A 16,881-nucleotide genomic window follows, 5' to 3' on the forward strand; every position below is an offset into this window, starting at 1 on the left:
GCTTTTAAACATTTCTGTTTTTTTGTTGTGTTGTTTTGTTTTGGTTTGTTTTTTTTTATTAAAAGGGGTTTAAAAGTAAAGTAACATAAAAAATTTCCTACCTTGTTGTTCTTGGTGTTTAATTGAAGATGAGGTTGAGGTGGAGATTGAGGTGGATGTTGAGCTAGCCACACTGAGACCTCCGGGAAAACGTTCAAAACCTCGTAAATGAAAGTATTCTGGAGCATCGGCGGCTTTGTATTTTTGTTGCTGGAGGGCTGGTTTAAGTGGCATTTTAAGGTTCGCCGTACTAGAAGCGGTCGGTCCTAAGGGACTGGTATTGAATTGTACTCTCTTCTTTTGCCTGCTATGTGCCTGTAAAGTTGAATTGAAATTAGTACAAAACTTGTTTTTGCATGAATGATTGTTGTAAATTTATTAATTGACTATGTTGTGTGTGTACTTACCTTTATCTCCGAACTATCAGAATAATATTGTTTGTCTGGCTGGTAGCGTGACAGGGACTGGGATAATACTAGTTTATCATTATGATTATTGCTATTATTATTATTATGCATATTATTGTAGGTGGGATAAGGTCCCATTGGTCGTATTGCACTTTCTGTCTGTTTACTAGTGGTAGGCAAAAACGTATAGGCATTGTCTTCTTCCTCCTCCTCCTCCTCCTCGTCTTCTTCATCCAATAAGCCGTCATCATGCTCGTCTTGTACATCGGTGCCCTCATCTTCCTCATTATCGACACCATCAGGCGGTGAAGATGATATGTGTATACTATCTCTTCGGTAAGCATTATTCATGGTCAGTGATCTGTTGTTACTCTCATCAGCATCTGAATGATTTGTGTCTTCTGTTTCCGATAGAGTCGTTTTTTTAGCCTGGTAGGTACGTAAAGTACCTGTAAAAAATCTTGAAGATATTTTTGTGGCATCATCGTTATCATCATCATCCAAAGACTCTAAATCGGTATCACAGTGAATGGGTGTGTTGGTGAGCGGATAATTATCAATAAATAAATCTTCACATGGTTTATTTTGTGTAGCTGCTGCTTCTTCGGCTGCCGCTGTTTCAGGTTTTTCCTTACTAGCAGCAGCTGAGATCTCTTCCTCTGCCTCTTCCTCCGAATCACTGTCCAGGCATATGACAGTTTCTTTTTCACGGCTTGCGTTCAGTTGATTATGTTGCTGTTTCTCCAATAGTAATTGTGCTTCTCGATATTGTTTGGCCAATTGTTGAAATTCATTCAACCATTTATCATGCCTCTCTATTATGGAATTTTGAGAATTTGAGGGCTCTTCCTCCATTGTCAAATCAACTAAGCCCACAACAGTTTTCTCTTCCAGTTTGATGTTCGTTAAACTACCATTTAAAGGCTCCAACAGAGCAGAGGCAAATATTTTGGCAAAGTCTGGTGCTGGAGAGGAGTCTATCACAATTACATCCTCATCATCATCATCATCACAGAGATTCTAAGGTATAAAGTAAAATTTTTTTATTAAAAATAATTCTTTTGTTTTTCATTTAATAGTTAAAAGTTTAGTTTTCTTTTAATCAGTTTAAAATTTGTTATCTTTTTAGTTCTAGATACTTTTGAAAATTTCTTACTTAACACACGAGTAGTTATACAGCGATTAACTCTGCTGCTTCACTTATTTGTGCAGTAAAAATATAAGAATTTCTCTAGATCTATCAGACCTTTTACTAGATCATCATGGTTAAGGTTATAAAAAATGGAAAATACTGTCTAAACTTACCACTATTGATCCTATACTCTTGAGAGCATTATCTATTATTGAAGCCTTTAAACAATTAGAAAAAATAATAATAATTAATAATATGATTATTAAAACAAATTGTGTCTAGCATTACTTACATTACGTATATCACGATAGAATTTTAAATTATTTAATATTGTACGGGTAGCTGTACTATGGGTGGTATACATGGGCAAATAAGCGCCATATAAATTATTCGAACACAGTGATACAGAAGGTTTCATAAAACTTTCGGCAAAGTTGACAATCAGTAATTTATCATCGTCATCCTTTTGCATCATCATCCAGCGATAGAAGACAATTATGTACAACATATATAATTTGTCGGGCAAGACATTGACTTCCGGCACAGGTTTTATGGGTATAAATTCACTGAAAAAAATAAAAATAAAACACTTTAAATTATAAAAATCCTATATAAAATGATAAAAACTAACAAACTATTTACCCAAATATTGCACACATTATATCCCGGGCATTGTATAGTTTTGGTATGTACACCAATGTACGTAAGATATTGTAAAGAGTTTCTTGCTAAAATTTCATATAAATTTACAATAATTATTATTTATTAAGTATAAATAACAATATTATTAGTTACTAGTTGTTTTTATTTACCTCTTCCTCCTGTACCAGATGTCTGCGCATTATGTAAATAATACGATGCGCTATTGAAAGCTGTTCTTGGGGATTAGCATCCACACTAAGCCTTAGCTCACATACTATAAATATGGACATAATCTCACATATTCTATATTGGTATTCCTCCATCTGGAAAATACGTTTCATTAATTTAAAATAACTTTTGATATAAATTAAAAAAAAAAAAAAATAAAAAAATTTTTTTGGTCTTCAATTTTTAGATAAATTGTTCGATTTTACCTACAATTGATTCTTTACACTTACATCTGTCAAACATGTACCCAACTCCTTAAATATGTCAATGGTTCGTACAATATTTTGTGATAACATAAAACTCATGTCATTTGACTCCAAAACTTTAGCAAAGATTTCATTGCAGCCACTATAAACAATATAAGAATAAAATAAGTAAATTAATATCAAAATACAATAAAATTTAATTTTTTTTATTCATAATCAAATATTAAATTTATTAAATACAGTTTCAATTCAAATATTTATCAGATATTGTAATAATTTATTTGAAAAGTTAGACATGAAATTTTGACTTTAAAAACGGGAACCTTATAGCTTCTAAACTAATACAGATTTCAAAAACATTTAAAATGCATCCTCATCTAAAACTGGAAAATACATTCTATTAAAAATGATTAGGCCAATTTCTACAAATATTTTAAGCATTTGTTCTTTTAGTCATGCAAAATATAAATAACATGGTTATATTTGGAACTGGAGTGCAAAGGTATAGATTGGGTCAAATCCGGGTAAACAGTTTGGTACTTTTTTTAAACATATATTTTATTGAGCATGTGAACACAGATTTGATTTGTTTGAGACATATCTTTAACTCACAAATTTTTGCCAAAGAACTGCAATTTGAAATTTAAAACTTGACGGGTGTTCAAGAAGGAAAATGAAAATTGGTACTTTTTTCATCTAATGGTACTTTTCCAATATATTAAAATATTTATAACCGATTCTGAAAGTATCAAGAATAGGGGGCTTAATGGTATAATGGTAACAAAAAAATGGAGAACTAATGGTACTTTTTCGTTCTTGAAATTGTACTTTTTGAAATTTTCTTTAATATTGAACCTAGAATCAGGAAATTACTTTGAAATTTTACAATTAATAATGTATAGGGTATCTTAAGGTTCGTAATGAATCGTAAATCAAATTTCCGTTATTATACAATTTTTAATTACTATTATTGGGGTGGCAAAGTGAACCGGTCAGTTGGTATTTATATATTTTAATTTAAATTTTAATATTTGGTTTAAATCTTAAATCATAGATAAAAGCTAGATAGATAACAAACAACTAGATATGACCAAAAACATAGGGTAACAAGAGACGACACGTAATTGTCAAAACCTTAAGTCTGTTGTCAAAAACCTAACTCTTGCAATAACAAAATACATGTGAGTCAATTGTGAGTATATTGTTGTATCAGACATATGATTTGTTGTATTGTTGAATTTATTGCCATGTATTTTGTTATTTTAACAAGGGTAAAAGTGTAAAAAAGAGGGTAAAAATTTTGTTTAACTTTGTTCATTGACATTTCACTCTACTTCCCTTCTATGTATTTATTCTCTGTTATACATAGATGACCTGACACTACGTTGTATGATACAACAACAATATTCGTAGGCGACATAGATCGGAAACTCTACTGTCAAAGACCTAACTCAGTTGTCAAAAACCTAAGCGGTGAGAACGTATTAATTAACTATGTGGTTATTTTGAGTAATTTTTGTTAGTTTTTTTTTTTAGTTTGACTAACATGCATTTGTTGTTATAAGAGTTAGGTTTTTGATAAATACGTTTCGTTTGTATGTTATCCTAAGGTTTTAAGTATAATTTGAATAATTGAATATACAATTTTCGTTATTGGTTGAACCATAGATGGGAAACTCTCCTGTCACAGACCTAACTCAGTTGTCAAAAACCTAATAAAAAAATTATTTGAAAAATAAAAAAAAGCAAATCTCGTATGTGTGATTATTTTGAGTAATTTCTTTGTTTGAATTTTTTTTCTCATGGGTTGAACTTTAATAAAAAAAAATAATTGAAAATATAATTTTCTTAATTGAAATCAAATTTAAGCTTTTTTATCTCTTTAAAATTACGAAAAATATATTTTCAATAACTGTTTTTTAAAAAAAGTTCAACCAATAATAAAAATTGTATGTTCAATTATGCAAATTATCAAATCCAATACTCAATTTTTAGTAGAAAATATTAGAAAATTTAATTTCAGAGCACATGAATACATAATTCAATTATCAAGTAATTGAAATCAGTTGAATAACTTATAAATATTTGAATTGTAACCTTTTAAAAAAAATTAGTTTAATAAAACTTTTAAAAAATTTAAAATTGATTATCAATATGGGAAGTTAAGCTTTATACATACTTTTTATATTTATTAATAGATTGCATTAATTGTGTGCTGTAGGAATCCTTGTAAAGTCCTGAATTGAAGCGGCGTATATCGCGGTAGGTATCTTCAAGAAATGTAAATAGTTTACACATTTTCACTTGTTGTTCTTGTTGCAACATTGTTGTGGAGGAGGCTGATGGCAAAGATGAGGTCGAAGATGATGTCGACGACGATGTTGTGTTTGATGTTGATGTTAAACATTTTGTGTGTTCTTTGGAGCTGTCTGAGTGATTTTTAACTGTTGGTTTAGTTGTTATGGTGTTGATTTCTTTTTGTGGTCCAGCCACTCTAGCCGTAGAAACCGTGGCTTTGAATTCTTTAAAAGACATCATGCTAAAAGAAAATTTTCAAAAACAATTACAACAAAATTTAAAAAAAAAAAATTTAACTAAAAATACGCACATTTTTATACAAAAAAATATAGTTTTAATTAAAATAGAGTCTTTAATATTGTTTTTTCCTTATTATTGTTTATGTTTAACACAACGTTTGGCTTTGAATATTAGAGTAAAACTGTGCAAACCAATGAATGTCCTAAAACCCAAATAACTAATGTTAAAACATAAAAATATCCTGAAAAATCTAAGCAGATAATAATTACTCACTTTCTACAAAAATACATATGTGAGTATATGAGTTTTACAGGGTATGTGTGTAAGCAGATGTACTCTTGAGTTTAATCGTTCGTTTTCATTAAGCTGTTCTATTAACATATGTATGATAATAATGTCAATATCAGGTAAGTTTTTGAGGTGTAGTAAAGGTCATTTCCATTGCATATGTGTGTACATTTGTGGGTATTTCTAAGTATCAAACTTTCTTTAGTATGGTGCTAATTACATGTAAGAAAATATTTCTCCATAACATTAGTAAAATAATCACCCTAACTATGAAAGAAATTTTAAAAGTTAATTTTTGTTAAAGTCGAAAATAGAACTTTTTTTATTCGAAAAAAGCTTCAAAACTTTTTCCAACATATACAGTATCGGCCATAACTAAAGCACCCCCTCAGTGAATTTTTTTCATATTATATTTTCTTTTATAAAAACAATGTTTTAAATTTCGATTATGTATTATTTTCAGTTGTTAATATGTTTATTATCGATAAACAAATACTTTTAAAGTTAATCTTTCCATAAGTGGTAACTTAAAATCAAAAAATATTTTAAGGTAGAAAATGAAACGGACAAAACTAAAGCACCCCTTGATGGATATAATGTAACACTAATTTTAATTACTATTTTGTTGCAAATCCTTTGCATTGGATGACACAAGCAAATCACTTAGGCATAGAAGATATTAAGTTTTTTATCTTGTCTTGCAATATTCCTTCCCAGGCTATTTTAACGGCTTGAAATAAATCGTGAAAATTTCCGATCCTTATTTCGGCAATTTTCACGTTTTATTTTCATATTAACAATATCCCTCAAGTTCTCAATAGGATTGATATTGGGGGATTGAGGAGTCCAATGAATAACTTGAATATTATTGCTCTGTAGCCAAGTCTTAAAAATTGTTGAGGTGTGCTTAGGATCTTTATCCTGTTGGAAGCTCCCTTTAAGTGGCATCTCTTCACTGGCATAAGGCAAAATTACATCTTTCATTATATCACGGTACATAAAATGATCCATAATCTCATTAATTTTATGAATTGGCCCAATTACTTGACCAGAAAATCAACCCCAGACCATTACATTGCCTCCTCCATGTTTAGTTGTTCATTTACAATACTTAGGATTCAGTCTTTCTCCTTTGGTCTGCGTACACGCCTTATTCCATCGGAACTTCTTAAGTTGTATTTGGATTCGTCAGTGAACAGTACTGTCTTCCATTTTTGGACAATCTAGTCGATCTGCGCTTTGGCAAACTACAGTCTAGCTTTCTTGTTCTTAGCTGATATAATGGGTTTTTTTGCTGGTCGTCAACTGAATAATCCGACTTCTACTACTCTTCAACGGATTGTTCTTTCACTAACGCATAATCTTAAGCATGTTCATACTTGACTAGATTATGCCGTAGGATATTTTTGAATTGCTCTTTTGATCAAGGAATCATAATATCGTATTTATTTTCGCGGACGTCCTCCAGAATGCACCGTTGATATGCGACCAGTCTGCAATAACTTTGAAATGAGCCTGAAAAAAACTGATCTGTTAATTGAATATTATTTACTCAATTCATGTCGTGATAAGCCCGTCTTCCAGTCTTCAATAACATTATTTTTAAATTCACTGGAGTACTTTTTCCATGCCATTGTTTTTATTACAATAAACTGTATAAAACTTAAATCATACACACTACGCCTTTCATTATTTTTATCTTCTGGAATTTTTAAGTCCATTCTTTGTCAGTCCGGTCAACTCACAATGCAAATATACAGTAGCGTAATCAAATTTTTAAACATCTTATAAGAGGGTGCTTTTGTTTTGTCCGTTGCGTTTTGTGTTTTTATATGATTTATCTATCATTTTAAATTAATTGTTCATAAAATTATCTTTTACTAAATGAATGTTATATGAACATTAACAATATAAGTTAATAAAATATATACAAATCAGAATTCAAAAAGCATTTTTTATCCAAAAAATTATGTTTTGAAAAAATCTATTGAGGGGGTGCTTTAGTTATGGCCAATACTGTACATTCAAGTAATTGAAAATATTTTTCAATGAAAAAACAAAATGTACATAAAAGTTCAAAACAAAATGATTTTTTATTAAATAATAAAACAACATTTTAAATTACATATATTTGAAATTTGTAGACTTAAAACTTTATGGACTTAAAATCGACTTTAAAATCGCCTTTTGTAGTTAGGCTGAATAATTTTAGGCAAATGGAATCTGTATAGGTTTTCATAATTTTTTTTATACTTTAAAATACAAAATTAGTTTATTAATTATTTTAAATTTTTTTTTAAATTATTTTCAAAATTATTTTTTTTAATTTTTTCAAAATTATTTATTTAATTTTTTTCAAAATTATTTTTTTTAATTTTTTTCAAAATTATTTTTTTAATTTTTTAAAAAAATTATTTTTTTAATTTTTTAAAAAAAATATTTTTTTAATTTTTTAAAAAAATTTTTTGGTGAATAAAATATTTGAGTTAAAAAATATTTTTCCCGATTTTGACCTATTGTAGATCTAACTTCCTATAGCCTTATTTACTTCGTTGCAATGGACTTTGAAATATCTACCATTAGATATGGTGCCCAGTTCACATCTCCTCAACGTGAGATGATGATGCCCTCAAACGTAGAGCCATCCTGTTGAAACCACATGTCGTTGGCCCATATGATCCTATTCAGTCCAAAAGATTTTGGTAATCATCGATATATTGGGCTCGGCATTGGATCTCATGTGGATTGGTATCGACACCAATCCGACAATTTTGTTTGTTGACGTACCCATTCTTCCTGAAACGGGCCTAATCGCTGAAGATGATTTTTTGATAAATATTAAGTTCAGTTTCCATTTAAATTTTATCGTTTGCATGTGTTGTTGAACGCTATTTCCGTCCATGGTGATTTGGCAACAACAAAGTCATTATAAGAAGACCCTTTATAAAATAATTTATTTCGTTTTTCTCAGGCGCTAATCAACCATTTAAGGGGTGAAAAAAAAATTAAATTTAAAATTTATTTTACATTTTTCTTTTTTTCATTTTTTATATTCACCCCTGGGTCCGCGCCTGGATTTCATTTTGGTGATGCAAGTGTGTCTTTCACAGACAGTTTATATAACTATTAATCATTATAAAAATTTAGAATCTGTTTTTTGTTTCTTTCCATTCCACTTAACATTTAGATTACTTAACATTACAATAACTTTGTACAACCGTCAATTACACTCTATTATTTGCTTAGCTGAAACCAGTTTGTTGCATTCGATTGTAGTTTGATATTTAAATTATGTTAAGCAGTAAATATTTCTAATGAAATTCTTTAAAAACTCAAATAAACAATTTCTTATTATACCCTTCACCATGAGTGGCAATGGTAGTATATATAAGTTTGTCATTCCGTTTGTAATTTCTACATTTTTCATTTGCGATCCCACAAAATATATAATATTGTCGGTCTGTTCGTCTGTATGTTGAAATCAACTTTCCGTAGCCCCCAAATAACATACAAACATAATTGATACATCAATATATCGGGAATTCTCCCGGCTCGGTTATTAAAATCGAGAAAAATCGGTCCACAAATGACTGAGATATAGTATATAAGGAAAAAACAGGGAAAACCTAGATTTTTGGCCTTTTTTTTATCTATATCTGGATTACCATGTCATTAATACATATAGACAATATGGATATCTAATGATAGATATTTCCAGGCTATAGTAATTTGGACCTACAATGGGTCAAAATAGAGAAAAATATTTTTTACCCGAATTTTTTTTAACCAACTAATTTTTTGATCATACATTATTACATTATTATATATTATTACATTATTATACAGTGGTGGCCACCAATTTAAGACAAATACTTGAATTTTTTCATCAACTGAATTTTGAGTGCGATAGAGCCAAAATAAAAGAACCTTTAAGGGTATGAAATTTATTATTGTTTCTAGTTTCTAAAAAATGTTTGGAAAAATCGGTAAAACATATATGGACAAAGATATGTGGAAATACGTTGACCCACCTCAGCGAACATCCGCTGTTAATAACATGATATGACCGAAACTAATGGAACTAAAAATACGAAATTTGGTCCGAATATTTTATAATAATAAAAATATAATGATATAAATGTGAGAAAATATGTTTATTTAAAAAAAAAATTTTTTGGTCAAGTTGTAGAAAAATTGTATGTGTTCGTGGTGAATGTGTATGAATTGACACAGTCGAATAAAACACACTTGTGTGTTAAAACAGTCCTCATGCATACATATTTGTTGAAATATTTGAAAAAATAATTGACAATCACTTGGAATTTAGCAAACAATTTTTGTCTTAAATTCCTGGCCACCACTGTACATTATTAAAATTTTTTTTTGAAATTTTGTAAAATTTTTTTTTTGAAATTTTGAAAATTTTTTTTTGAAATTTTGAAATTTTTTTTTTAAATTTTGAAAAAAAAATTTTTGAAATTTTGTTTATCTTGTATTTTGTTTAATTTGTATTTTAAAGTATAATTTGGTGAAGGGTGTTTAACATTAGTTGCAAATTATAAAAGGCATAAATACTTTAAAAAGTCTTGTAAAAAACTAACTGCAAAATAATTTTCGCGTCACTATTCCTAAATTCTTAGGACCATGACGGGTGACCAAAATGAAAACATAATACGCAGGGAGTTGGAAGTACCACCAGTAGAGGATGACTTTAAGAAAGTCTACATTTCCACTTGAATCTGCTATCTCTAGTTATCGCACAGAGATCAAGACTTCGTAGAGCCGATCTACCACCCCGCTAAGATGAGGTCCATTTGTCAATCAATGTTGTCGTTAGAGAGCAATTAGTTTTAATTTTAGTTATATGATTTAAATAGTTATTGTTAGGCCAAATGAAAAACCCTCATCATTCTTAATGATCATACGCGCTAACTAATTAAGCCACATTATTTGCAAAAATCAAAAACAGTATTCCGGTGGGACATTTGTATGGGGCTATTGGAAATCATGGACCATTCTCAAACAAATCTTATCAACAGAGAGTATTTGTGAAAAATTTCCACCAGCTAGCTTCTTTTCTTTGGGCCCTATCAACAGACAGACGGACGGAGGTCATAGCTAGATCGACTTTGAATTTCGTAAGGACCCGGAATATATATACTTTAGTAGGTCTGCGATAAATATTTCGATGTGTTTTTTCAAGGTGGGTATAAAAAACATCTTTTTTTTATAAAGATGTTGGATTAGAAGAGCTGCTCTATTGTATCAAACACCACCACTGTTTATTATGTTTATTTTTTAATAATGTATCTCTCTCCTTATTACAAATTCTAGTTAGCAAAACTTACAACAATCTGCTTTAACATATTTCTGAAGTTTTTCATACAGTGTCAATTTTCCTGAATCACTATTAAAACAAAAGAAAATATACATATGTATATTATAAATGACATACCGGCTAGCAACATCAACAACAATGCCCAATATTGCTTGAGGCTGGGCTGGCAATTTATTTTTTTTTATTATTTTATCAATCGCAAATCTTTTAGTATACATACATATTTTATTATAATATAGTATTAATAATATCTCATTCTTAATGAAAGTGAGAGCTGTTTATTTTTTAAAAAAAAATTGTATTTATTTTGTGCTGATATACAATGTATGTATAGATAAAGCAAGAAATAAATACTGAAGAATTGGTGGTGGTTGATGGGTCTTAAAATTGTGCAGCAAGCAAAAAATAAAAATAAAAAAAAAATTGAGGGAGTGTGTATGAAAAGTGTGAACAATAAATTATGCAGATTCTTCTTTAAGAGCAAGTCTTGTGACTATTTTGCCTTCGGCTAAAGCCAATAAATTAAACTTTGTAATAAGAAGAAAACTTAAAGTTTATATTTTAATATTTGCCTGACAAATTGTTTATTACTTATCAAGTTATTTATTAATAACTTGTTTTGGTGTTTTTCGTGTTTAAGAAAATTATTCATACAAACTTTCTTTTACGCTTGAATAGGGAGTCATTGACTGGACTTAAATTGTGTTTAGTTTATAAAAGATTAAAGTCTTGATGACAATTTATTATTATTTTATGAGTTTTTGTTATGTTGCATTTGTGATTTTGAAATATTTTCATCGTGGCCATAATTTAGGCAGCAAATTTGTATAATCATTCCATTAATAGTTTCCACTATATTCATTTGAGGCAGGTATAGTTAACCAAATCGGTTCACAAATCTTTGGGTTATAAACAGATCCCAAAAATTAACTCTGAAATTACAAAGTTTTAGAAATTACCACTTATTTTGTGAATTATATCCTTTGAAATAACAATTTTAAAATGAGTTTTGTGTCTACGTAAAAGATTTACAAGTTTTTGTTTATTTTTTAAGTTTTTTGCGATCGCTACCTTAATATAGAAAGGCCCTAACTAACATTTTCATTACTTTAGAGGAGAAGGAAACAACTCAATAAAACTTAACCCTTAAGTGCATGATTTTTACTTTTATTTTTCTATAAAATATCAAATATTTAGTTGATTTTTATTTATTATATTTCCTTTAGCTTTAGTTTGATTTAGAATTTCTTTAGCTGAAACATTTCGTTCTCCATTTGATTTTTCTGAATTTGAATCTGAATTAGTATCAAGCTTATATTCGTCTAAAATTAAGTGGAACTGGAATGTAGACAATTGGCAACAATATGCATTAAAGGGTTAAAGTTCTGTAGTTGCAATTTTTGTTTAACACAGACTTTTATGAAGGTCTTCAACCAAATTAATGTTGTGACATTTAATTTTATTTTATTAATTGTGTATTACGGGATTATCTATCGAAGTATGCAAAACAACTAAATTTTGGGAAAAAACGAGTTAGGGCGTTTCTATATTAAGGTAACGAAATGTAATTTGGTATATAAAAAGTTTAACTTAAAACTAAATATCGAAAGAAGTCACTTTTTTAAACAAAATGTAAGAAAAAAAGTCTTAATATTGAATCAATTAAAATCCTTTTGTCTCAAAACTTTTTTATTACACTGTTACAAGCAGCAAGTGCCTGTTTTGTTTTTCTGTCTGTCTGCCATTAAAGCTAATGTTGTGGCTTAAACAAACAAATGTAAATTTACATACATAGAGTTATGTTCATACATATCGTCACCTAAAATGCAAAATAACGTATCATCAACAAAAAAAAAATTCGAAATGGAATTTTTTATTGATTCTAGTAATTTTTAGCATTGTCTGTCTGACCATTTTGTAGAATACGTATGTGGAAAGAGGTCAATTGTTTACTTTATACATCCCATGTAATCTATCGTATAGACAATTGTCACTTAAGTGTCTCTAAGTAATCTAGAGTGTAGTCAATTTAAATGTTTATTTTGCAATGCACTATTTTATGAGTAATTCGCACAAACTGGTTTTATACAAATTGTGTTGATATAGTTTATTTTCCTTATGCTTAAGTATACTCACATGCCATGTAACCTATCGTGAAGTCAATTGTCATTTTAGTGTCTCTAAGTAATCTAGAGTGTAGTCACCCTAAATATTTATTTTGTACTGCACTTTAGAACGTTGTTATTTTACCAACCAAAAGTAATATATTGAAGAGTTGTCGAATGAAGGTTTGTAAACAAGCAATCGGTTATTGGATGTCTTTTTAACTGACAATTTGAGGACAATTAGCACTCGTACATGTTAAAATAACTAGTTATATAGCTAATTAAGTAACCAGTTAAGTAGCTAGGAAACTATCTGACTCTATGTAACCGATATGTGAATCCAGCTAGCAGACAGTCTCTTTGTAATTAAATAGGGTCAATTGCTTAGGACATGAACATGTTAAAATAATTAGTCAAGTAGCTAGTTATGAAACTAGTTGTCATCCTAAATGATGGATAAAATCACTAGTTCGGGGCAGTGATTTTATCCATAGTAAAAACATATAATCAAGTGCCTGATGATACAATTTTATTTTTTTGAAAACTTATGAAGTAGTGATGATGTTACATTATTTTGCATTTTAGATGACCATATGTTTGTATAAATATATTGTATATATATTAATGCATCCAGTCTAGACATTGCACATGTTGTTGTTGTTTGTATCTTAATAATTTATTGTAGATATTTTGTTGTAGTTTGTGTCTAGTTAGGAGTACAGTATTTTAGTATTTCTGCGAAAATATTATTGATGATACAGGTATTTTTATGTAGTCATATGCATATGCAAAGAAAACTAACTCCTTTTAGCAAATAAATTCAATTTTGAAAGTCTTAATGATTCTTGTTTTTTATCTATTTAAGTGGTAAGTTTTTTTTTGGTTTAACAAGCTGGCTGCGTATGCAAATAATATACAATTTGGAGTTTTTGTAACAAAAGCAAAAAAAGAAAAATGAAATAAACAAGTTACATATAATATTTTGCAATCAATTGCCATTTTCTAATTAACAATCCTGTTTTCTAACGGTGGCGAATTTAAAAACCAAATTTTACGGCATATTTGTGCTTATAACAAAACACAGGCTTCATTATCAAACAAACAACAAATTTTTTAAACTTTTAATTTTAGATTCTTAAAAGGTATTTATTAATATTGAAAAAATGTAAATAATCTTAGTTATTTTAGGGTTGTAAGTTTTGTAAGCTTTTGTTTTAGAACAATACTTAAAACAAAAAGCTATTTTGAAAACCGGTCTTTCTACAACACATAATCGCCTTGCAAAATATCGCCTTATTCTTTAAGCAACTGTCTACACTTCCCCTTGGCAAACCAGCAACATTGTAGATTGTTTTTGTTTGCAAATGTCCTTTATAAATGTTTCTCATTAAGCCCTTTTGTTAAATAATAGCAACTAAAGTGTGGGTATACTTAAATTTCATTGAGGATTTTGTTTTGTGTTTAAGTATAATGGATTTTTGCTGGCCTTATAATAATATTAATATCAACCATATCATTTCTTATACAAAATATGAATCAAAAATAAAACTAGACTAAAAAAGAATAAAGCCAATAACTATTATTTAATTCAAAATGATGTCAGTTTATGGCCAATTGGATCTTCGCTTCGGAACGACCGTAGTCTCATTCGACCAAAGATTGTCAACTCAACGAGAGCTGTATCAACCGGAAGTTTTTCCCCAAGCAAGAACTTTCAACGGCAACGATGTTCCGACAACACAAAGATGTTTTTTAAGCCATGTAAACCACGGCATTAACATTTGAAAATGATTTCGAGATTGGACACCGCATCTGTTCTTGACAAAGCGTATTCTGAACGTCCAATTTTGGAACACTTTGTGGAGCATTGTTGGCCATATGTCACGTATAACATTAACAATGTTGGCCTCCAAGGCGTCAATTGTTGATGGTTTATCAGCATAAATCAGTCACCACACTGCAAATAATTGAGAGGTGTCAAATCGCACAACCTTGGAGGCCAATTGACAAGTCCATTTCTCAAAATTAAGTTATGGCCAAATTTTGATTTCAATAAAACGATGGTTGCGATCGCCGTATGGCACATAGCGCCAATGTTGTCCATATTTTCAAACAAAAAATCATTATGGTGCGGTAACTATCTCCATTGACCCTAACGAGAGCTCCGGCTTAATTTTTGACGAAATAAGGTCCGATTATGCCAACATCGGCAATTTTGTTTATTAACAAACCCATTAAGGCAAAAAGGAGCCTTAAGTTGTGCGAATAGATGATTGATTTTCACAGTAAATTTGGATAATTTGGTAGGGTTGTTCAAAAGTCAATCTATTCATGATGATTTGCTAGTGTATAATGACTCCACCAACCAATCCTGGAATAGTAGGAAGGATTGTCAAGTATATAAGGTGTTTTGGGTTGGCTAGGTGTAGTCTCAGAATTCTAGTAGAAGTGATAGGTATCAGGTAATTGCTCAATTGGCGCCTTTACAGGTAAATGGGATAATGTCACAAAGGATTTTTGTAGGTTGTGTGGGGATGTAGAGAAGTTTGAGAGGAGTTGGAGACAGTAGAGTACATTATGTTCAACCGCTCGAGTCCACAAAGAAATAGATTTAAATTGCTATGCAACCGATTTCTAGATGAACTTGGAAATGTTGCTGGCTGTAAATTGGATACCTACTAGGTTTTATCAGGGGAAAGGTTGACTATTTAAAGGATATTTTACGGTATATTCAAATATGTAACCGCTATTTCATTTTTTCTTTTTGTTTCTCCTTATGCTATCTCTATGATGCTACATTTCTTCATCTTTCTTTTCTTTATGTCCACCTTTTTCAGGAATGGTATTATTTTTCTTTTTATCTGACACTTAAAGGTAATCGCAATGGACCTTATGGTGTCCGAATGCACACACCTTCCAAAATAAATTAATACTGATGCTTTCAAAAAGTTTGTTCACAATTTGCTGTCAAATTCTTTAGTCTATTGACTTCAATCACTTTTTTTTACTGAAACCTCATTGTATTTTCACTTTGTAAACAAATTTCAGAACACACTGTTTAGCCTGGCAGACTGAGAGTATTTCTTTCAATGATCTGGTGGCATAAAGCTAAAGAAAATTTCAAGTGATATTAAAAAATAGAATAGAAGAACATAAACAAATGAAAAAGAGAAGAAGAAAATAAATAACAGGTTTAATCGCCATTAAGCTATGCAAAAATGTAAATAAACAGGAATTACAAAAGAAAAAGTCAAATACATATAACAACAACAACAACAACAACAAATCAAGAACAGGTACAATTCTTGATAATTCTCACACATTGCTTATGCTCTTTTCTTTTATTGTTATTTTTTTTTTTTTGTATGTATTTTCATTTGCAAACCAAAAGTATCTGTGTTTTATATACAGACAAGCTTTTACATTTTAATGCTGCAATAAAACTGCAACACAATATATTGTTGTTGATATCAATGTATGGTCTATACATTTCTTTTTTTTATGGGACTCGTTAAAACGAATGCAAAAATGATGCGTATTGTCTGTATTTGAAAACTTTGGGTTTGTTGTATACCCAGAGCAAAGAAATGCAGATATCAAAAAAAAAAAAAAAGAAAACAAAAATTAAAAGAAAAACAACATACCCGATTTTCACTACACACTCAACAGACTTGTTTTTCTGCACGCACTTATTTTAATTATTTTATTTTGTTCACCAAATCACACAAAAATCCCATTCATTTATCTTGCACACACGTTATTTAGCTTGTTTGTTCATTTGATGGCATTTCCTGCACCAACAAAAATTTTGATTTTCAGAAAAATGTGGAAAAAAAACTGCAGGCCTTCGTTAATTAAACTCTGCCTCAATTTACTGGCAAACTTGGTCTACAGGAAAAATTACTGTATTAACAAAAGCAACAACAACAACCAAAATATACAAGCACCTCACCACCAC

At 29.7% G+C, this 16,881-nt stretch overlaps 1 protein-coding gene across 2 annotated transcripts in view; it reads right to left on the reverse strand.

Annotated features, from left to right (window-relative positions):
* LOC135955785 (mucin-2-like) overlaps positions 1-16,881 on the reverse strand; it is a 39,777-nt gene that overhangs the window by 22,389 nt on the left and 507 nt on the right. For both annotated transcript variants that reach the window (XR_010576295.1, XM_065506147.1), the window contains exons 2-9: positions 4,834-5,193; positions 2,679-2,796; positions 2,391-2,543; positions 2,221-2,306; positions 1,871-2,144; positions 1,752-1,796; positions 447-1,466; positions 102-354 (exon numbers count right to left, since the gene is read on the reverse strand). Coding sequence is in view for 1 of the 2 variants with exons in the window: in XM_065506147.1 (XP_065362219.1) it covers positions 102-354; positions 447-1,466; positions 1,752-1,796; positions 1,871-2,144; positions 2,221-2,306; positions 2,391-2,543; positions 2,679-2,796; positions 4,834-5,192 (2,308 nt within the window). In the remaining variant the exon portion in view is untranslated. The remainder of the gene's footprint in view (positions 1-101; positions 355-446; positions 1,467-1,751; positions 1,797-1,870; positions 2,145-2,220; positions 2,307-2,390; positions 2,544-2,678; positions 2,797-4,833; positions 5,194-16,881) is intronic.

This window comes from Calliphora vicina, chromosome 3, assembly GCF_958450345.1.
Source record: "Calliphora vicina chromosome 3, idCalVici1.1, whole genome shotgun sequence".
Taxonomy (NCBI): Eukaryota; Metazoa; Arthropoda; class Insecta; order Diptera; family Calliphoridae; genus Calliphora; species Calliphora vicina.